The 21,872-nt window shown below is 42.0% G+C and overlaps 1 protein-coding gene across 1 annotated transcript in view; it reads right to left on the reverse strand.

Moving 5' to 3' along the window:
* Positions 1 to 4,202: 4,202 nt before the first annotated feature.
* Positions 4,203 to 21,872, reverse strand: part of LOC148819818 (calpain-2 catalytic subunit-like) — a 32,726-nt gene continuing 15,056 nt past the window's right edge. The window contains exons 8-21 of the mRNA XM_088934038.1: positions 15,180 to 15,248; positions 14,670 to 14,830; positions 13,847 to 14,016; positions 13,585 to 13,596; positions 12,419 to 12,630; positions 11,106 to 11,142; positions 10,905 to 10,970; positions 9,832 to 9,889; positions 9,597 to 9,661; positions 8,309 to 8,377; positions 8,137 to 8,215; positions 7,267 to 7,383; positions 6,008 to 6,066; positions 4,203 to 4,446 (exon numbers count right to left, since the gene is read on the reverse strand). Of these exons, the coding sequence (XP_088790164.1) occupies positions 4,423 to 4,446; positions 6,008 to 6,066; positions 7,267 to 7,383; positions 8,137 to 8,215; positions 8,309 to 8,377; positions 9,597 to 9,661; positions 9,832 to 9,889; positions 10,905 to 10,970; positions 11,106 to 11,142; positions 12,419 to 12,630; positions 13,585 to 13,596; positions 13,847 to 14,016; positions 14,670 to 14,830; positions 15,180 to 15,248 (1,198 nt within the window). The 3' untranslated portion in view covers positions 4,203 to 4,422. The remainder of the gene's footprint in view (positions 4,447 to 6,007; positions 6,067 to 7,266; positions 7,384 to 8,136; positions 8,216 to 8,308; positions 8,378 to 9,596; positions 9,662 to 9,831; positions 9,890 to 10,904; positions 10,971 to 11,105; positions 11,143 to 12,418; positions 12,631 to 13,584; positions 13,597 to 13,846; positions 14,017 to 14,669; positions 14,831 to 15,179; positions 15,249 to 21,872) is intronic.

Raw genomic sequence — 21,872 nt, forward strand, 5'->3', positions numbered from 1 at the left:
TGCAGTGTGGAGCCCAGCCCTGCCCAGCTGACGGGGGGAGGGGAGAGGAGCCGGCGCCGAGACCCCTGGACACAGATTGGTGGCTGGGGTGCCCGCAGAGCTCTGACCCAGCCTCCCGTCCTGCACGAGGCAGCGTGAGCGCTGATATTTGATGTGCCACTGTGGACACACTGCCGATACCCCCGTCTAAGTGTCTTCCAAGACCTAGACGTAGGTATTCTATTAAGACACACTGGGCTGTTATGTACAGTGTTTTAGTTTTGTTTGAGGAACAGGGTCAGCGCACTTCAGCTGTACCAGAGTTAGCCAAAAATCTAACTTACATCTGTAGTCCCATGACTACATAATAGTCCAATGACAGCCAACATATTAATAATAATAATAATACAAGTTTCTTTATTAAAATAAACACAAATGAACACAAGGCATTCAAATGCAGAAGAAGATGAAAGGAACAGATACAGAAATGAATTAAATAAAGCCTTTTTGAAAAGAAGGTTTTGAGTCTGGATTTGAAAGCAAGGCAAGGTGTCTCCCTGATATCCTTGGGGACAGAATTCCAGAGCTCTGTGGCGCAGAAGGAGAAGCTCCAGTCACCCTTTGAATGTAGACAAGATTGGGAGACAGACAGGAGAGCAGAGTCAATCAAATGAAGGTTGCGAAGTGGGGAGTAGGGTAATAGCTTACAAGGGAAAAGTAATAGGTTTATTCCATGCTGAAAAGAGAAGAACGAAAACACAACGTTTCGGCTGTGGACAGGTACTGTGGTACCAAGCCATGTAAAGCCTTATAATAATAATAATAATAATAATAATTAATTCATAGATGGGGATTATTAGGAGGCCATGATTGCTAAGGGCCAATGAGAAATTTGTCCAGGACGCTGGGGTTACACCCCTACTCTTTTCAAGAAACACCCTGGGATTTTTAATGACCACAGAGAGTCAGGACCTCGGTTTTACGTCTCATCTGAAGGACAGCGCCTGTTTACAGTATGGTGTCCCTGTCACTATATTGGGGTATTAGGAGCCACATGGACTGCAGGGTGAGCGCCCCTTGCTGTCCCCACTAACACCTCTTCCAGCAGCAACCTTAGTTTTTCCAAGGAGGTCTCACATCCAGGTACTGACCAGGTTCACACCTGCTTACCTTCAGTGGGTTGCCAGTAGTGAGTTGCAGAGTGATATGGCTGCTGGCATAATGTATACAGTAGGTGAGCATGAGGATTTTGAATTTCACAAGAAGCCAGTGCAAGGACTCCAGGACAGGAGTAATGTGATCACTTGCACACGGGAACTGGTCAGAATTCTGGCTGCTGAGTTCTGGACATACTGAAGTTTGTTCAGAATGGATTTAGGTACCCCAGCGAGTAGGGTCTTACATTAATCAGTTCTAGAGAAGACAAATATTACAGTTCTACCATCTGGCCACCAGAGGGCACCCCAACCTTTATCGCCTGCTCGACTGCGCAGCTGAGGTGCAGACCAAGCAGACATCTGTAGCCAGTCATTACTCGCCTAGTGTCCTTAGCTCACCATGCCTCCCCTCCTCCAGCCTACATAAACCCTGCTCAAGGTTCAAACAGTGCTCAGTATTGTTGCCACTACTCTGAGTGCAAGTCTGAGACTGTGGTACATTGTTCCCGTTTTTGTCTCCTACTCCTGTTTACATCCCTGTTCCTTGTTCACCTTATCATTGTTCCTGAGTTTTGTCTGTAGCTTTCTGCATTGGTTTTCCTCAGTTTGGTGTTTTCAGCCCCTGATCTTTTGTTTTCCCCCTGGTCTGCGTACCTGGGTTTTGGATTTTGGCCTGTCCCTTGATTCTGAGTTTTTGAATCGTGTTCCTGGACCTTGACTCTCATGTATCTCCTTCTGGTTCTGGACTCCCTGCTCGCCTTTTGAGCCTGGCTTTGGATTACCCTCATACACTGTTTTGGTTCTTTGTGACCTTGTAACCCGCAAAGGGTCCATTCCCTGTTTTCTGATCTGTGGACCAGCTTAACAACAAATGTGTTGATCAGCTTTTCTGCTACAGTCAGAGACAATATAGAATGCGGTCTGGCAATATTCCTGAAATGGAAGAATTATGTTTTTACAATATTTTTCATATACTGGTCAAACGTCAAGCCTGGATCGAATATCACCCCTAGTTCTTGAGTTTAGATTGAAATTCAACTACAGCGCCATCCACAAATAGGGTAACTGCATTGGCTTTACAAAGTTGATTGGAGGTTCCAAGAAGCAGATTATTAATAAGATTCTCTACTGTGATTCTCCACCTGAACCTGTAAATTCATTCACTTTTCTCCCCGCCTTCTCCTGCACACTGCTGACAGCAGCTTTCTTACGTCACACAGGTGTGTCCTATCAGAGGACAGGCCAAGACATGTCCAAGACGTGTATTATCAGGCTCGAGGTCAGACTGTCACACTTTCTCCCACAGACAGAGAGTGAACTGCTCAGTTACACATTACTGCCGTGCCGAACACTGTCATACTAAATAGCATCTTAACTTTTAAAAGGAGGAAGATTCACATTAAGTACTGTTAGCAGTAAATATTTATCAGTCTGCAACAAAATGATTAAGACTTTAGAATATTTCCCTGAAATTCTGTACCCTCACAGTAAAGACAGTGGTCTCCTACCTTTAACTGCAATGTGCCTCTCTGTCCCTCAGGGTTCTCTCTCCATCAGACTGGACAAGCAGACCTGATTTGCATGATTGCATATTTCTGAATGAAAGTGTGAGAAACACAGCCACAAAGAGAATACTTTGGCATAGTCTCATTACTTTTATATTTCAACCACATATGTCTTTTAAAATTAGCAGTGGGTTCTCTGGCTCCTGTGAAGGTTACATTTTGCTGATTAAAATTAGCAAAGAACCTTTCATACATTTTATTTTATACTATTCCTTCAATTTTTTTTTCCACTGTCAGATACCAACTTTGAATAAAAGCATAAAAAAGGATAAGCTACAGAGACATTTAACACCCTAACAAGCTCTGTTGTAATTAATTGGAGCTATTTAATAATGTCACACTCCACACCCTACTGTCTTGTCACCGGAAGTAATTGTTTCAACAAATTTCAATGGATTGTAAATCAAAACATGCCTGTGTGGAGTTGCTTTAGGGCATTCAGCTGTACAAAGATTATATGTAAGGCAACTGTTTACACTGAGTAAAGTTATGAATAACAGCCTGAGCAGATGGCAGTTTTCGAACAACCATCAAGTCCATATTATAATCAAGTTTTTTTTTTACCAGGAAATTGAAAGTTTTCTGAAGATACCTTGGTTACATAGAAGCCAAAGTCAGGAGCAGGACCCAGCAGGAGCAGGTCCCAGCAGGACCGTTGTCAATTCTCAAGCCGGGCCCATCTGCCACTGGCAAATGACCTTACTCGGAAGCGCAGTACCTGCTGGCGGCTCTCCGAGCAGGAATGAGGAAGGTGCCTCTGGGATGGAACAACTGCTTTAATCCAGAACCACAGCTGCACTGGTCACAGTTTAGAGCTTCAAAGGGTAGGTGTGGTGGATGGCAGGTAACAGAAAAAGTATGCAGAGCTCTAGCACTACAATAAAAAATACATATCAATGTGACTGCATCTGTCTTTCAAATGCTGAATATATCTTTACATTTAACATGAAGATAGTTAAAAATAAAACCTGGTGTTCCTTCAGAAGGGCCAGAATTGTATGGTTACCAGTGTTCAGAAGCATTAATGAAAAATGAAGAATCCACTGTGTAACTCTTAAGGCTTCCAAGGTGAGAGATCCTGCACACAGCCAGTGGCATTTCTGAAAAAGGATCTTAAAATTCGTCCCAAACCAAGACACATCGACTGAAGCAGGGAGCTGACTGTGTGTGCTAGAAACTTGACCACAGAAAAGAGAATGATCTAATCAAGAAATTCTAATTTACCAATACTTCCTTCCTTTAGATCTATGTAATTTTCAACAATATGTACAGTAAACAATATTCAAAGAATAATAAATTATATCTTAATAGCATTAAGATATAAATTAACTATAAATGTGGTTCTGTAAGGAACACTCTCAAATGATGGAAACTGCAGAATATTAGAATAAACATCCACAGATCACTGTGTCTTAAATACAGCAGTCAACATCCAGAAACAATTTCTGGAGTTAAATTAAAATTAAATTAAAAGACAAAAAGGCAGTACCCAGTTTTGTAGTGGTTATAACAGAGATTTATTGCTATGCTCCATTCCAAAACAAGATTTGTCCTACTTTAATGTCCATTCTGTCCAATACATAAAAATATAATGCAGCATTTAAAATGATTCGTATACAAAAAGAAACGTAATTTTAGCAACAATAACAACAGTTCCTGTCTTTTTGGTCACTTTGCCTTGGGGTTTTGCCGTTTTGCTTGAAGGCTTGGCCAGAGGTCTTCTAGATCATGGCGAAAGTCAGCCACTGGGGAGACAAACATGGAGCACGTGAGCGTGGTATCTGGCTCTGCGGTCGTGTCTCAGCATGTCCCTGCAGTGTTCCTCTCAAACCCTCTGAGAAGTCAGTGCTAATGGGCACTTGGGAGTCTGACCCCACTCTCCATCACCGTCTCTGCCTCAGAGCCTCCCAAACCCCTTCCAATCACAGCACACTGCTGAAGGCCCTAACTTTCCACAGAGCACCAGACGATTATAACTAATCAGCACCAATGATGCAAGAAACATTTATTTTTAAATGAAACATAGACCAAGATTTTAATAGAAAAGGTTGGACTTCGGTTTCTTTGACTAGAAGTCTAATTTAAATGTGAGAATGTTTTGATGAACGTAACAATTTAATTTTTTATCAAGGCTGGAAAGAGCTGCACAAAGCACATTTTAAACATCTGGAAACATCTGAAACATGCAGCACACATGAGACCTCTCCAGGGCCACTGGTGAGCCATGGGCCACAGGCTGCACTCTCTCACCTTTCCCTGGGTCACAGGAGCTGCCTGCAGTGTCATCTAACTGGTAATAATAATAATAATTCCTCACACTTATATAGCGCTTTTCTGGACACTCCACTCAGAGCGCTTTACAGGTAATGGGTGCACCCCTCCACCACCACCAATGTGCAGCCCCACCTGGATGATGGGATGGCAGTCAGAGTGCACCAGTACACTCACCACAAACCAGCTATCAGTGGGGAGGAGAGCAGAGTGATGAAGCCAGTTCAGAGATGGGGATTATTAGGAGGCCACGATTGGTAAAGGCCAATGGGAAATTTGGCCAGGATGCCTGGGTAACATCCATACTCTTTGTGGATTTTTAATGACCACAGAGAGTCAGGAACTCAGTTTTACGTCTCATCTGAAGGACGGCGCCTATTTTACAGTATAGTGTCCCCGTCACTATACTGGGGAATTAGGACCCACACAGACTGCAGCGTGAGCGCCCCCTACAGGTCCCTCTAACACCTCTTCAAGCAGCAAGCTTAGCTTTCCCAGGAGGTCTCCCATCCAGGTACTGACCAGGCTCACACCTGCTTCAGTGGGCTGCTAGTCGTGAGTTGCAAGGTGACATGGCTGCCAGCGCAGAGAGTGAGGACAAGCTCCTGAACACTAAACACTGCCAGAACTCTAGATCTGGTTCAATTCTGTCCAGTGGACGTGTCCTTAGCTTGGTAAGACTAAAAATATAGGGAATTACTTTTACGAACACTCCTTTAACTGAAACGTGAAATACTAAAAATACCAAGATTGATCGGCTTTTCCACTTTTTCTGGAAAGATTTTTTAAAAGATTCACAGTGTTATTCTGTGCACTATTCTCTCTTTCTGGTGAAGTGCTCATTGAATGTTTTCTTCAAGAAAAGGGAAGGGAGTCTGCAGCCAGGGGTGCAGATGTCTTACCGTCCCCTATGGAAACTCCATAGCAGCAGCCCTGCTGACGGTATAACAGTTCATCGCAGCCTGAACACGTTTTACTTTCTGAAGAGCCAATATCTTTCGTTCAATATGTTCCACTTCAGGAAGGATGTCTCACCTGGTAAAAGTTGAGCTCTATTTCCCCAGTTCCCTCTGTGTCAGCATTCTTAAAGACTCCTAATGAAAGAAAAAGACCTGATATTTAAGCTTTTTAAGATGTACACAGTGATGAAAAACTTTGAGTACAATGCTTAGCAAAAGTACTCAGACCCCTCCTATGGTGTTCCATTTTGTTAAATTCATAGAATTACGCATACACATTTCTAATAAATATTTGATTCAGAACTTGAATGCTCATACACAAGACTTTTAGAGCTTGATGAATTACAATACATGTCAGCAAAAACTAAAATATGTTGATTGGCTATGTATTCAGACCTATGAAATATATTTTTGATGGAAGCACCTTCGGCAGCAATTAGTCTTCTTGGGTCAGTCTCTAAGAACTCTGCCCATTCTTTAATGCAGATATGCTTCCATCTTTAGTGATTGAGCTCTCTCACGTTGCTTGGGGATCAGTTACGGCCAAAAGTTTTAAGTCTTATCACAGATTCTCAAAAGGACGGTCTGGGCCAGTCAAGGCCAAAGTTACTCCTGAGTAACTTTGGCCTTGTTCTTTAGATCACTGTCCTAATGAAAGGTTAATTCTCTCCCCAGTTTTAGGTCTTTAGCAGATAGACAGAGGTATTCCTGTTCTGTTTGTCTGTTCTTTGCTCTGTCCATTTTCCTTCAGTCCTAACAAGCCTCCCAGTCCCTGAAGTGAACCATCCCCCCAGTGCGATTCTGCCGCCAGCATGCTCCACTGTAGGGGTGGTGCTGACTGACAGATGTGCTGGGTTGCATCTTTGTTATACAGTACACTATGCAAAGAATTCAGACCAAAAAGTTCCAATTTGGCCTCATCAGCCAGGAGATGCACAAGGGCACACAGGGGAGAACACGGAGAAAGAAGCACCGCCCTGCATTGGAGCCCCAGGGTGGACTGGAGAAGCCCAACCTCACCGACGGCACCAGGAGGACGCAGGGTCACGGCGTCGCTGCGCAAGAGCCAAGAAAACCCTGGCCAAACAATCTCATCGTGCACTCGGCATCGTCCCACCACAGTGCTACTGCTTGGGAAATCCCTGTCACTGTCTGCTACTGATGTGACCCGGGTTCAAACCCGTGATCACAGAGCTCAGCTTGTGCTAGAGAGATCACATTGCAGACCGAGCCACTCAGGAAGCAACTTTAGTGTCGCTCAGCTCTGTTTCTTTTTGAGAAAATCACTCCCAGTCACTGGCACGCCGGACTCTCAAGGGGAAAAAGAGAACTCACGGAACATTGTCTCCAGACGAATCAGGCAGGCCACGAAGTTGTCAAAGTCAATAGTCATGTCGGGTTCAGCATAGCGGGCCACAAGGACCTGGTGGATGTTGTTGGTTAAGGTGAAACCTGTTGGTCAAAGGAAAAGAGCACGTGGTCAGCAGCATCCTCTCTTCAGTGACAAAGGAGAGAAGGCTATTTGCCACATCTGTTCCATTTGTAGTTAGTCATTATGATACAAGATCTTCATGCTCTATGCTAAATGAAATGGTGCAGTAAATAACGCTCTTAATTTCCTCTGCTCCAGGAAAGCATGGTTACTGTGTAAGGAGACCAGGCATGCAGAAGATTTTAGTTTAGATCAGACCTACAGTAAATCCTACAGTAGTCCCTGCTCGCCAGCAGTTGCAGTTTGAACATAACAGATTTTATGTTCAGAAGCTCAACTTTGTCTGGTCATTTGATTCTGCAATATAAGCATAAAATCTACCCAATAGCTATGATCTTTCTTTTGGAGTTCCTGCACAGCCTTATCTTCTGTGGTGCTACTTCCTGGCCCAGTGGTCACTACATTCACAGTACAAAGTCCCTCCTAGCTATGCGGACACTCTCAGTCTTTTAAATTTCACACTGGGAGTTGCTCCACCAACACACTGGGATCATGACTTCTCAAGTCTTCCAGAACTCACAGGAGTGGATGCTATATTGTTGGCTACAGTGCATGTGCTCAACAGCTATTGCACTGGCTGTTATAAGCACCTGTAGTAGAAATCCAACTATTAACAAAAGGCAGAGCAAAGCCAATTAATCCTTTATACACATGTTTAGGGAAACACAGCACCTCCCCTTCATCAGTCTACTCTTCCCTCTAATGTCAGATACCTGCTTCTTTCAGGGCCATGCGCATCTCAGGAGTGCTCATGGTGCCAGACCCGTCCAGATCGTTCTTCTTGTAGATGCTCTGGAAGACACCATAAGAAAGTATTTGTAAAATTGATGTTCAGAAATATGATACTGTATGTGCGAACATCTGAATTCCCATAAGAGCTCTTACCAGGTACCTCTGGATCTTCTTCCACAGGGTGGCAAACTCTGCCATTCCCAGCTTGCCATTGCCACTGTCCTGCCCGGGGGTTAAGGTCCACCTGCAGTCCTGGGACGGCGAGCTGCGCCAGCAGTGCCCCAAGCCTCCCAGCACAAAACTCTCAAGACTTAAGCTCATGACACTCTACTGCTAAATAGCTACATCTTTAAAAATTACCCTTTCATGGTAATGGTACAATAAAATAATAATAATTATAATAATTGCTTACACTTATATAGCGCTTTTCTGGACATTCCACTCAAAGCACTTTACAGGTAATGGGGACTCCCCTCCACCACCACCAATGTGCAGCCCCACCTGGATGATGCGACGGCAGCCATAGTGCGCCAGAACGCTCACCACACATCAGCTCTCAGTGGGGAGGAGAGCCGAGTAATGAAGCCAATTCATAGGTGGGGATTATTAGGTGGGGAGTCCATGACTGGTCAGGGCCAATGGGAAATTTGGTCGGGACGCTGGGGTTACACCCCTACTCTTTTCGAGAAAAGCCCTGGGATTTTTAATGACCACAGAGAGTCAGGACCTTGGTTTTACGTCTCATCCGAAGTCCCCGTCACTATACTGAGGTATTAAGAGCCACATGGACTGCAGGGTGAGCACCCCTTGCTGGCCCCACTAACTCCTCTTCCAGCAGCAGCCTTAGTTTTTCCAAGGAGGTTTCCCATCCAGATACTGACCAGGTTCACACCTACTTAGCTTCAGTGGGTTGTGAGTTGCAGAGTGATATGGCTGCTGGTATAATATATAGGTGAGCATGAGGATTTTGAATTTCACAAGAAGTCAGTGCAAGGACTCCAGGACAGGAGTAATGTGATCACTTGCACACGGGAACTGGTCAGGATTCTGGCTGCTGAGTTCTGGACATACTGAAGTTTGTTCAGAATGGATTTAGGTACCCCAGCGAGTAGGGTCTTACATTAATCAGTTCTAGAGAAGACAAATATTACAGTTCTACCATCTGGCCACCAGAGGGTACCCCAACCTCTATCACCTGCTCAACTGCGCAGCCTAGTCTTCCAGCAGCAACTTTAGTTTTTCCCAGGAGGTCTCCCATCCAGGTACTGACCAGGCTCACACCTGCTTAGCTTTAGTAGGTTGCCAGTTGTGAGTTACAGAGTGATATGGCTGCTGGCCATAATCATAAAATGCCTTTCTTGTTTTTATAGGAAACTACTAAAAAATATGACTCACTTTGATAACATGCTTGATGTAATAAAAACTCAATGAGATAGGATACATCCATTAGATTGACCATGACTCTGCACGTTTCCAAGCTAAAGCCATCGGTTTTTATATCAGAGCCTGTAAAACATTAAGAGCATAGAGCAAAAGTTAACAACAGTCAAAAGTTGCCTTCTCTTTAACACAGATGGTTTAGTTAGTTCTGAATAGCATGGATGACAAAATTGTAACACTTTCACTGAAAAGTTGAATGTAACTTCAATCTTTAAAAGGGAGAAAAGAGGACTTACGTTTGGAGACAATATTATTAAAAATAGTCCTCAGTTCTGATGCAGAAATCTCATTGTCCTGTGAATAAAAACATATGGTATGAAGAAACATGAGACTACAGAGCTAATCAGAACCAAAACCTCTGAGGACATGGTTCCCAAATCACAAACTCTTTGTACTGTCCTTGTCTTTCCCAAAATTAACAATTTTTCACAATTGTGTGTGTATCAGTTTTGCTGTTTGTTCTATATTTAAAGACTTATTCTGAAGTATTGTAATCAGCAAAATGCTGTGAATGTACTTTTGCTTTGCTTTCCAAAGCAAATCCAAATCCTTTGAAAAATATAATATTTTTATGAACTGGTTTTAAATAACATTTTCAAAACCAGAACAAAGTGAAGCAATGCGTACAAGGACAATGGTAATCTCCATCCCCTTTCCACCCAGTGGGTCCCCAATCCAGAACCAGGCTGCTGCAGTAGAACTGTGCAATAAAGACCTGACCTGCATCAGCTGCTCCCCCAGGAGGGGAGGACAGCCAAGTGAGTAATGCCAAGACAGGCCATGATTAGGGGTGTCAGCAACAACATTTCAGCTGCACTGGGAGCCTCCAACGTTGAAGATTACACTGAGCCTTATATCCGCAAAGAGAGGGGTCTGCCTGCAGACAAATCCTGCAGGGCAAATCCTTCACATATCGAGCCAGTTGTCCGAGCACTTGTGCTGGACACACTTCAGCCTCACACATTCTGATCACTTCTGGCTTTGGAAGTTCATCAAGAGGAAACCCAACCTGCACTGTGTGCAAGCTGTCATCTTCAGACTCATCAGGATGTAAATTAAACAATCACTTAAAGGCTTTCTGTGCAAACAGCTGTATTAACAAGTGACGATGCGCTGGACTCTGCTTTTCAGCCCTGTCCTGCTCTTACTTTCAGGGCAATTCCTTCCTGATATCCTGCTTCAAAGTTGCTGCATTTCAAAGCTATTGAAGAGTAGAACAAGCTGGTCAGTACTAACAGGTGTCCTGGTTCAATCTTTCTTCTGGACTGAGACTTTACAGGTATAAACCTCCCGTTTGGCCGACACTCACCGATCCGGCAAGCCTGACAAACAGGTTCTTGAAGCCTGCGTCAATTTCATCCTCAGAAACCTTCTCCTGTTCACGAACAAAAAAAAATACTGTAAATACAGTACTGGTGTGGAATGTGCAAATTCATTGTACAATACACTGAATTTTAGTGCAAGTTGAAATAATCATGTGGAGTAAAATTAATTCAAAATGACATCTTACATCAACCAAGTTCGCATCAACAGGATCTTCACGAAGTCTGGAATAAAGTTAAAACACAAATAAGTGATTAAATAATCTGCACATACCGTCCAGTTTGCAATAATTGCATTACACTAGGATATTACAGTACCCTGAAAGAGACATTATGACTCTGAAGTATTGAAGAGAAAAATCTGTATCAGTCTTCGTGTATACTATCAGTTCTTCTATCTATAATCATGTAATATTTTATTTTCCCTTGCAATTATACAAAATATCTAAACCAACATGAAAGTTCTGACATTTTTCAGAAAACAGAATTTTAGAAAACAAAGATTAGATGACAAATGTTCCCTGGAAAATAATTTCAAGAGTAACTTTTGATGTTATGTTATGATTAATTTTGATGTCATGTTCAACAAAGACTCTTTTACTTAAGCAACTGCCAACAATACTGTAGGTGACAAACCAACACTCATTGTCATTGACAGCCAATTCAAGTGTTCTCATTTCCTAAATCCCAGCTGAAGCAGAATTTGAGTCCTCAAAGATTCCCCCAGGAACAGAAGCTTTTATGAATAGGATAGATACTATTATACTAACATATAATCTAGTTAAATCTTTTAGTTCATTAGCAATGGACACAGTTCTCATACATCCACTCCAGATTCTGGAGGTTCTAGGCTGTTAATGTTTATTGTAACGTTAAAACACATAAATGCTGCCTGCAACTCTGAGTCTTCCTCTCCTTACAGATTTCCTCTTCTTCACGTTTTGATTACTACTCCCCACATGCATGAACAGTTTCCCCCTTCCAAAGCTTTTTAGTGTTTGGAAAATTGACAGCTAATCTGAAAGTGCTGTCTGTGCTGAGGGAGAGCAGTATTTCTTGTTGGCTATTAGATTAAACTATATAATTAGCTAGTCTTGCAGCACCACCCTCTGGGCTGTCAATGGACTCTCTTTCTGAAACAAACTTCACCTTCTGTTTCCCTCCCTCTGCCTCCCATCTACCCTGTACACATTTGCCAGATCCTGTACTGACAGGAGCAGCACTGCAAACCCATTCAGAAAAGAGAGGCCATTTACGGAGTCTTCATCTGCTATCTGTTTAGACAGAGTCTGTTTAAAGAAATTAAGACTATTAAAAAGTACTGTAAATATGCAAAACATGCATTCTTAGTTTCAGAAAGGTATTGACAAGTCAGCTCCTTCTCAAGTCATGTTGTTCAAAGCCATGAGGGGGCAGGTTGTCTTGTATATCTGTGTTTTTTGGAAGAACATTTAAAAAAAACCTGACATCCTCTTCCTCCTCCTCCTCCGTAAACCCTTACTGTGTTTCGGCTTGCTTCTCTGAGAAGACGCGCAGGCAGAAGTCGCCGTCCTTGTGCGGCTCGAAGGTGGAAGGAACGATGAGGTACTCCCCAGGGGGCAGCTTGAAGTGATTGGAGACCTCCCTCAGGTTAATGAAGGTCTCAGAGCGAGCGGTCTGTGCGTGTGTCAGGAAGTAGTTCTTGTCCAGGTGCACCTCTGTCTGACCACGGAACTGAGGGCACAGGACAAGGGAGTCAGACAAGGGAGTGCAGCAGGAGCTCGGTGGCACACAAACCACATCCTGCAGGTACAGCACTGTCCCTGTACTCTTCCGATCTCTCACACGGGTAACACAGGACACTTCTCAGGTACAGCACTGTCCCTGTACTCCTCTGATCTCTCACACAGGTAACAAACACAGGACACTCCTCAGGTACAGCACTGTCCCTGTACTCCTCTGATCTCTCACGCAGGTAACAAACTCAGGACACTCCTCAGGTACAACACTGTCCCTGTACTCCTCTGATCTCTCACACAGGAAATAGGAAGGTGGTTTAGTATTAGAATTTTCCAGTAGATCCCCCAGCCAATTCCCATATAAACGCCTTTAAATACCTACCTTAAATTTGAGCAATTTAATATTTTAGGAATGCATTTAAAAGGAAGCACATGAAATGGCTAAGAAATAATTTGGTAAATTTGCCGTTGCTTTCTTCTTTGGTGTCACAGATGGCTTCAGGCTGCTCAAGCTGCAGAAACACCCAGTGACTTCTGTTCAAATCCAGTATCAACCTCCATGTCTACATTTCTCACTTGACAAATTACAGGACAGAGAAGCTGTAGCTCTGTTGAAAACTGCTCTGATTCAGTGATCTGATCAACAAGTTTTAAAAAGAAATGTGTGTAGCTCTATCATACGATGTAGCTCATAGTCTTTTCCTTCCATTGAGCAACAGCGTTTTTCTCTGTTTGGGGCACCTGTGCAGAAGTAAGACCCTCTCATATTGGATTTCAGGGAATGGGAATGGATACTAATTGACCTGTGACAGATAACAGGTGGAGAAGATTTTGAAAACGAATGTGTAAAAGATTTGAACCAGGATAAGGACAATGAGTCTGATTCTCTGGTGGTGTGGAACTCCATGACAGTCCCTGTGCTGGAGTTCCTTCTCAGACAGGGGCTCACCTGTGGAGGGACCTGAAAGAGACAAAGACCCAGAGGTCACTCGCTGCCATGTCTTCAGTGAGCACAGGCTCAGGTGAAGAGTCTGATCAGTTATCAATGAAGAGGACGAAACATGAAAATATTTTTAACATCTCAGAGCGTCAGAGACAGAGGCAATCCTTGGACTTTCCTACAATCCACACACAAGCAGACAAAACTCCAGATTCTTCACACAGGTTACTGGCAATGCCTTATGGGATCGCTTGACTCCAGGTCTGCTCACCTCGTAGATGGCGAAGCCGATGGTGTGCATGTCCTCGCCCGCCTTCCTCAGCCGCCGGCGGTTCTTCTGAATCAGACCCACCACGAAGCTGCAGCCCACCTCATTGTCTTCAGGGTCGTCATCCTCCTCCTCCAGCTTGATCACAAACTGCGGGTTCATCCAGAAGGTGTCTGGGGGAAGAGCAGGCGTAAATGTAACGGAACAGTTCTTTCCACACCCTATGCGGACGACACAATCCGAAATAGTGAGGAAACACTGGGGAAAAAGTCATGCAGGAATACGGGGATGAAAACAGGGGGGCGTGTCCAAAATGCGCTGGTGCATGGGGGGGCTTCATTTAATGCAATCAGTTATATCAATATATTATCTAAATGCAAACAGAATAGAAACAGTGTGTATTTTGAGCAACCACAAACATTTCTGTAACAAATCCAAGGACATAGGAAGACTTTCTTCATTAGTATATTTAATTACTGTGATTCAAAACACAAAGGTAGAGACTGAACAAACCTGTGAAGCCCCAAAGGACCATATGAAAAAATTGTTTTCCCAAACTGTTAAAGCTGATATGGTCACGTAATACAGTATGTAATAAATATGTCTCAGTTAACCCTATTGGATTTGGATTCCCATTGTCAAAACACATAATTACTCACTCTGGGGTGCAGATGGGATTGATTTTTTAAATTTGCAACCCATCAGTCCCAGGCTGTGTGCACTGCTGATATCTCGCGCAGCATGTGAAACCCAGAAGTGCTACAGCGCTGTGGTAACGCTCAGCCCTGAGCCCTGCGGACCACTGTGGTCAAGTCCTCATCCTTACAGGGGTTGTTCCTGCAGCCGCCTGCGGTGGAGCCCCGCCTCCAGGCGCCGTCAAACTTGGAAACGCTCCAGCGCTTGTACGAGTCGCTGGACAGGGTGTCTGGGGTCAGGTTGCAGATCTCCAGCCGTGAGTACTGCTTCATGAATTCCGTGAACGACATCCTGCCCCCAAGCAGAGAGCAGACGCAACCGTCAATGACAAAAACACTTTGTTTCCTTTGTCTCACTTCATTCTGATGCCTCTTTACATTGCTGGCTTTCACAAGACTGGCAGGTACCGGACTCTGCACTGGGATGTGCCAGTTTAGGGAAACAGAAACAGCAGTTTGATCCCTTTCAAAACTTACTGGCTGCAACCTGTTGCACACTTTCCACTAATGACAGAGAAGAAATATGTAACGTACTTTTAATTTTACATTTAATGTTTGACATTTCACATTCACAATATGTAACTCAGATTTACACCCTCCAGACCGCGTGAATGAGCGAAAGCACCAGAGGATTATCTCACCAGAACTCTCCATCATCTGCTTTCACATTCTGCCGCTCTGAGGCATCAATGTAGTTCCACTCAGACGAGCTGCAAAGAGAGAAGGACAGCTGGTGACCACCGCGTTTCCAATCTCCTCCTAACTTCTCCCTTGGCCTAAAACTTGCTTCAGGAGAGTGCACGTTTTTACTCAATAACTTCTTTTTATCCCCTTTCAGACACCTGGACTAAATTATTTTGGCCTAAATTTTAGTCCATAGCCCTTTTCAGTGGAGTTTGAATTGATAATCTAGATCAGTGGTTCTCAAACTTTTCGGACCAAGTACCACCCCTGATCAAACCGAAGCATCCAAGTACCACCTACAAGTCATCTTCTCACAGGAACCCCAGAAATTCTCAAAGACCAACATGAGCGCACGTGTGCACACACACATATGATACATATTATAACAATAAACTTTATTTGATATAGCGCCTTTAAAGGTGGCTTCTCAAAGTTTTTTACAGAAAAAAAACAGGAACAACAACAAATAAAAATAAACAATAAAAAAGCACCATTTCAGTGAGAGGGGTGAGCCTGTTTAGTCAAGCAAAGCAAATGTGAATTCATTTTTTGAGCCTTGATACAATTCACAACAGAGTCTAACAGATTTTAAATCGTCAGGCATTTTCTTGACGGCAAAGGCCTCGCAGTGGATGCTGCAGTGCCTCCATTCATTTTCGCAGCAACCTCTCTAATTCGTGCAACTACACCGCTGTGTCGGCTTGTCATCGCTCTAGCACCGTCTGTACAAACTCCGACGCATTTTATCCAGTCAACCCATTCTCTTCGATAAATTCATTCAGAAGCTGAAATATGTGCTCTCCTGTAGTTCCTGTTGGTAGCAGTTTACAGAACAGAAAGTCCTCATGGGACATACCCTCAAACTCGTATCTAACGTAAACAATCAAATTGGCCAAATCGACTACAGATTCATCTAATTGCAGTGAAAATCATCTGCTCATTTTAACGCACTCTACCAGCGTACTTTTGATATCATCCGCCATTTCAATAATTCTATGAGTGACTGTGTCTTTCAGAGGGGGCAGCAGGTCGAGGTGTCTAGCAGCTTTTTCTCCACACTTCAAAAATAGTGTGGGGCTCACCTGCTTTAGCAATCCGCAAGCTTGCATTTTTCCCCGTTTCCGTTTCAGGAGTCTGTCTCAGAAGTTAAAAGGTTTTTATTTCATGCGCATGCATGGGAGCGAAACACAAGAGACGCTCGGTGTATTTTTCTCAAATTAACCTAGAACAGTTCTTAAATATTTTTCTGTTATCTATCACACTTTCCTGTGCTCACAAGATTACCAGCGTTCCTAGCATGCATTTCTATGCGTTCCTGTGTTTACAACATTGGCATTGTTCCAAAATCATGCACATTCTCCTACCTCTCTATTTGCTGGAGATAAGTTTTTTTAAATACAATTGGTCACTTACGTTCATAGCATGCATTCCTATAGAGTGGTATAGAATTACATTGTAGCTCTGTGCCCACTCAAGTATTAGAACGCGCTGTATCGTAGTATGTAGGTTGCGTATTCGATTTGTATTAAAATAGAAAATATGAAAACCCGTCCCGATTTTTCAGCGCACACAACACAGTTCCAGGGTCATACAGATGCAGCCATTCAAAGTGCGCGTTACAGACACGTACCGCAGGTGGCGTCGCTCAGTGTGACGCAAGATGACGCGTGGCACCGCAGTACGTGATTGGTTGACCAACAGGGGCACTCGTGGTCCGTTGGTCTGTCGTAGAAAGACTTACAGTAAACGTCTTTGCTGTGCCCGTTGTAGATATTGAATTTTACCACTGAAGGGAAATCTTAGTAGCTGAGCATAAAAAGAATAGGAGCATACTGCAACGCGTGTGAAGGCCATAAACGATATTAATTTTGGAACATAAACATACAGTATATGGCTGGTCTTGGTACTTTAAAGAAAAAAATACACACCAGTATTCCATTTCTCCCTAAACATTTTAAGCTTTGAAGTCTTTAACTAACCTGATACCGGAGTCAACAAGCATACTTTTAGAATTTGATTAAAAGGGAATATAATATGGAATCGCGTATCTAAAGAATTTAATAACGGTATTCGTGTGCTGCGACAGGGCTGTGTAGGGCTGTTTCGCCTGCCTGTTCATGCAAGCTGTCTTGTAGCCTACTGGTCTAGGTGCGTGACTACCGACTGGCAGATTGTGTGTTCGAATCCAGCTGGTGCCGGACTTTTCTTTTAACAAACATTTCTTCGAAAAAATAGAATAGCGATATTATGGACAATCAATTGACTTTTATATTTCAAAATATCGCAACATGATCGATATTTGCGATATTTTGAACATATCTTCCCTTCTGACAGAGGTTTCTGCTTCTATTGTGCGTGTGTGTGCAACAGAGTAAATTTTTATAGAGAAATGGAGGCTGGACAGTATGCGTTACAATATAAACATTTATATTGATTTAAATCGTGTTCTGATTTAAATCACAAACGCGTGTTTAATTATGTGTTTTTTAATCATAATCAGGCTAATGCATTTCTACATTTTCTGTATGAACCAGCTTAGAGGTTCATACAGAAAGACAGCTTGTGTTTAAATTGAGTGTAAGGTAATTTATGCTTCTAAAGTCATGGACAGCATTTATTATTGTACTGTGCTGTAAACTTTTTCTGTGCCTAGTCACATTATTCTATAGCGTTTTTATTGCGTTATTAAATCTGGTGGCGCTGTGTGTTAGTTTCCTGACTCCCATGTCACATGGTCTGTGATTGAATCCCATAGAACTATGACTTTATTTTTTAACAAACATTTCTTTGAAAAAATGAAACGTTTCCCTTGGTCAGAGATTAAATAAAACCTCACTCGCACCAAACAAATTTATATTTCTAAATATCACAAAATACGTTCATTGTCTTCCAATCGAGTTGAGTTGACACTGGAAGCCTGCCACACCCGGACTGTTAAACCAACGCATTAGCACGTCAAAGCCCATCGAGGGTATTGAGCCAGTATTGGCTTTAGTATTCCCCCCCTCTCCCCTCAATTCAATTCAATTCAAGGTGTTTTATTTGCATGACAGATGGGTACAAGCAGTGTTGGGTATGTATATTGTAACGCTTACGGCAGACAGGCACTGTGTAAGAGCCGGCGCACCAGAGCAGCGCACCGAGGGAGCGTCTGCATTTCTAACTTAGTTTTTAAAATTAGTCAAGCAATATGAAGCATCTCCTTTTACTTAGTGCCTGAGCATAAAAAGAATAGGAGCATACTACAACGCGTGTGAAGTCCATAAACGATATTAATTTTGGAACTTAAACATACAGTATATGGCTGGTCTCGGTACTTTAAAGAAAACATACACACCAGTATTCCATTTCTCCCTAAACATTTTAAGCATCGAAGTCTTTAACTAACGCGATACCGGAGTCAACAAGCGTACTTTTAGAATTTGATTAAAAGGGAATATAATATGGAATCGCGTATCTCAAGAAATTAATAACGATATAATTATATTCATGTTGCAAAAGAACTGCAACGGACATAAAAACTCCCTTGCTTTTAACAGAGCGTTTCATAATTTCTAACTACGAAAATGCCAGGTGAAAGGATTTGTAAACATATTTTGTTAACGCGAGTCAGTTTTTTCCGCAACACATACAGTAAAAGACATTTTTCCAAGAAAGTTTAGCCTTTGTCACTAATGAAACCACTAAATAAAGACATAAATATAGAAATCTTAAGATTTGTTTTATTTAATGTTGGTAGCAGGATGAACTGTCAGAGTGTATATTTTGTCGCAGAGTTGCTGCAAGATGTTAACAGTGAAAAAGGTATTTAGAAATGAGTTATTTCAAGATGAAAATTTTCAGAATAATTGCAAATCTAGCAGGATAGAGAAAGCACAGAAAACTGGCAGTTAGATTGATCAGATTAGTATGAAAAGTCATTTAGCAAAAGGAATGAGAAGAGTGACAAACTAGTATACTTTAGATCTTTTTAAATCTGATCATGTTTCCCTATAACAGTAATAAAAAACTTTATTTGATATATCACCATTAAAGGTGGCATCTCAAAGCAATACAGTAGATGTAAAAACAGATAAAAGGACCACAGATTACAAAGTAAATGCATATAAGAAAGACAAGCAGTTAGAGGTGCTACCAAAATTAGAAAATGAAGCAGATACAGACACTAAGTCTTCTGAAAAGAAAGGTTCTGAGGTTAGATTTAAACTGGCCCTGATGTGTGTGTGTTTGTGTCTGTCTGTCCTGTGATGGACTGGCGCTATGTCCAGGGTGTATTCTGCCTTGTGTCCGTCGCTTACTGGGATAGGCTCCAAATCCTCTGTACTGGATAAAGAGATTAGAAATGGATGGAAGTAAAGGCACTGTGTGGATGGAACTATACACAGTGTTAGAAACCCACTATGAAATGGCAGCATCTCACTGAGAATAAAACATTTTATAGTGCTGGCTTAAGGAAACAGCCTTTCCACCTCTCTTGCACATCAGTATCCATACCTAGTTATTTAAACAAATTGCCTATAATTATAAACATCTTAATATGCTGGCTCTGTGGATCCGCATCAGCTATGTTTGCCCATTCCTTCAATTCATGTGCATCCAACACACAGTTCAACGCTAGCAACTACACAAAATCTAAAATATGAGCTCTACTTGCCACTTACAATACCAACAGTACCAGCTAACTTTAGTAGTGACATTTTCATGGATCTTTTTAACAATAAAATTTACAACATCAGACTTCAGACACAATTAAATAGGCCTCAAAAAAGTCTGGTACAAACATTTTCAGCATGGAATAAACCGTTACTTTAATGGTATAAACCTTAAATGGATTCATATTCTCAATAAGATTTGGTGCTCAGTAACATGACTTAGAAAATGACAGAAGACATACGTATCATGCTTATCCTTCTATTTTTCATAATCGTAAACTCCTTAAGGCAGTTACATTTTCTCTGTTCTGACCTGGAGTTACAGAGAAATTTAAATTCTAATAAGAGATTTGTAATGAGGAAAGTCATACCAATCACTCATACAGTACCAGGATTTGCAATTACAATACAAATACTTTCTTTCTGTATGTGTTTATTTTGCAGTTTGAGTCTATGGCATTCCTTGGGGGTCTATACTCCAAGGCATGACTTTTTTATGTATAAACATCAGTATTTACTGCTATTAATTACTGTACGATTTATAGTTGAAATCTGAGCCTAGATATAAAGTTAGATATAAAGTTAAAATCTCGACAAAGCAATGTAGGAAATACAGAGAGAATAAATCCTTTCTGACATCTAAAATCAGTTTCGATCAAGGTCTTTATAACGAACAAGAAAAAGAGGATTTTCGGAGGGCAATTACGCTGTGTTTATATAGAATAAGTGATTTATGAGCAATCTAATTTCTTGTTCATTTAAAACAGTGAAATGTCAGCTGCAAAAGATCGCACCAGAAACAGCACTCTCTCTGCCTGTCATAGACGTTCAGGAAAGGCTGAATGAAGTCATGTCAAGTACAATAATTCGGAGATCAATAATAACAGTTGTAGGACAGTATATAAGGAGGATAAGGATTTTGAAGTTGACTCGAAATCTGATAGGTAACCAGTGCAAGGACTTGAAAACAGGTGTAATGCATCCCTGATAGGATTCTTGCTGTCATATTCTGAACATATTGAAGATTGCTCAGTGTGGATTTAATTTCCCCAGTGAACAGGATGTGCATTTATTAATTCTAGAAAAAAAGCCTTTCTTGATTTCTCTAGTTCTTAGTTTCTCTAGTTCCCTTTAAAATAAACTATTATTCCACAATGCAGAGTATTACATGGCCAGTATTTACACATGATATTTGTGATTTAAAGAAATTAACACAAGCAGCTTTTGGAGATTTAAGTGTTGGCTGAGTTATTGCAGGATAAAAGACTAGAGATGTTGGTAAGAAGAAGATAATTTGGGGAAAGCTGAGGAATACACTTATAACAAGAACACTTCCTAATGGGGTTAGGCATACTTTTGATGAAGATGATGAAGTTAACAGACTATATGTTTACATAGATACTGAAATAAGGATTGTATTTTAGATTATGTGTAGTTGCTGGCATTGAACTGTGTGTTGGATGCACATGAATTGAAGGAATGGGCAAACATAGCTGATGCGGATCCAAAGAGCCAGCATATTAAGATGTTTATAATTATAGGCAATTTGTTTAAATAACTAGGTATGGATACTGATGTGCAAGAGAGGTGGAAAGGCTGTTTCCTTAAGCCAGCACTATAAAATGTTTTATTCTCAGTGAGATGCTGCCATTTCATAGTGGGTTTCTAACACTGTGTATAGTTCCATCCACACAGTGCCTTTACTTCCATCCATTTCTAATCTCTTTATCCAGTACAGAGGATTTGGAGCCTATCCCAGTAAGCGACGGACACAAGGCAGAATACACCCTGGACATAGCGCCAGTCCATCACAGGACAGACAGACACAAACACACACACACCAGGGCCAGTTTTCCCATAAACCAATTAACTTACCAGTATGTTTTGGAGTGCGAGAGGGAGTCATATCACACATATGGAGAAAAACCATGTAACCCAGAGAGAACATGTAAACCCCACACACACAGGATGGCAGGAATTGAACCTAGGACCCCAGTG

The sequence above is a fragment of the Atractosteus spatula genome, chromosome 15 (genome assembly GCF_055471065.1).
Source record: "Atractosteus spatula isolate fAtrSpa1 chromosome 15, fAtrSpa1.hap1, whole genome shotgun sequence".
NCBI classification, from domain to species: domain Eukaryota; kingdom Metazoa; phylum Chordata; class Actinopteri; order Semionotiformes; family Lepisosteidae; genus Atractosteus; species Atractosteus spatula.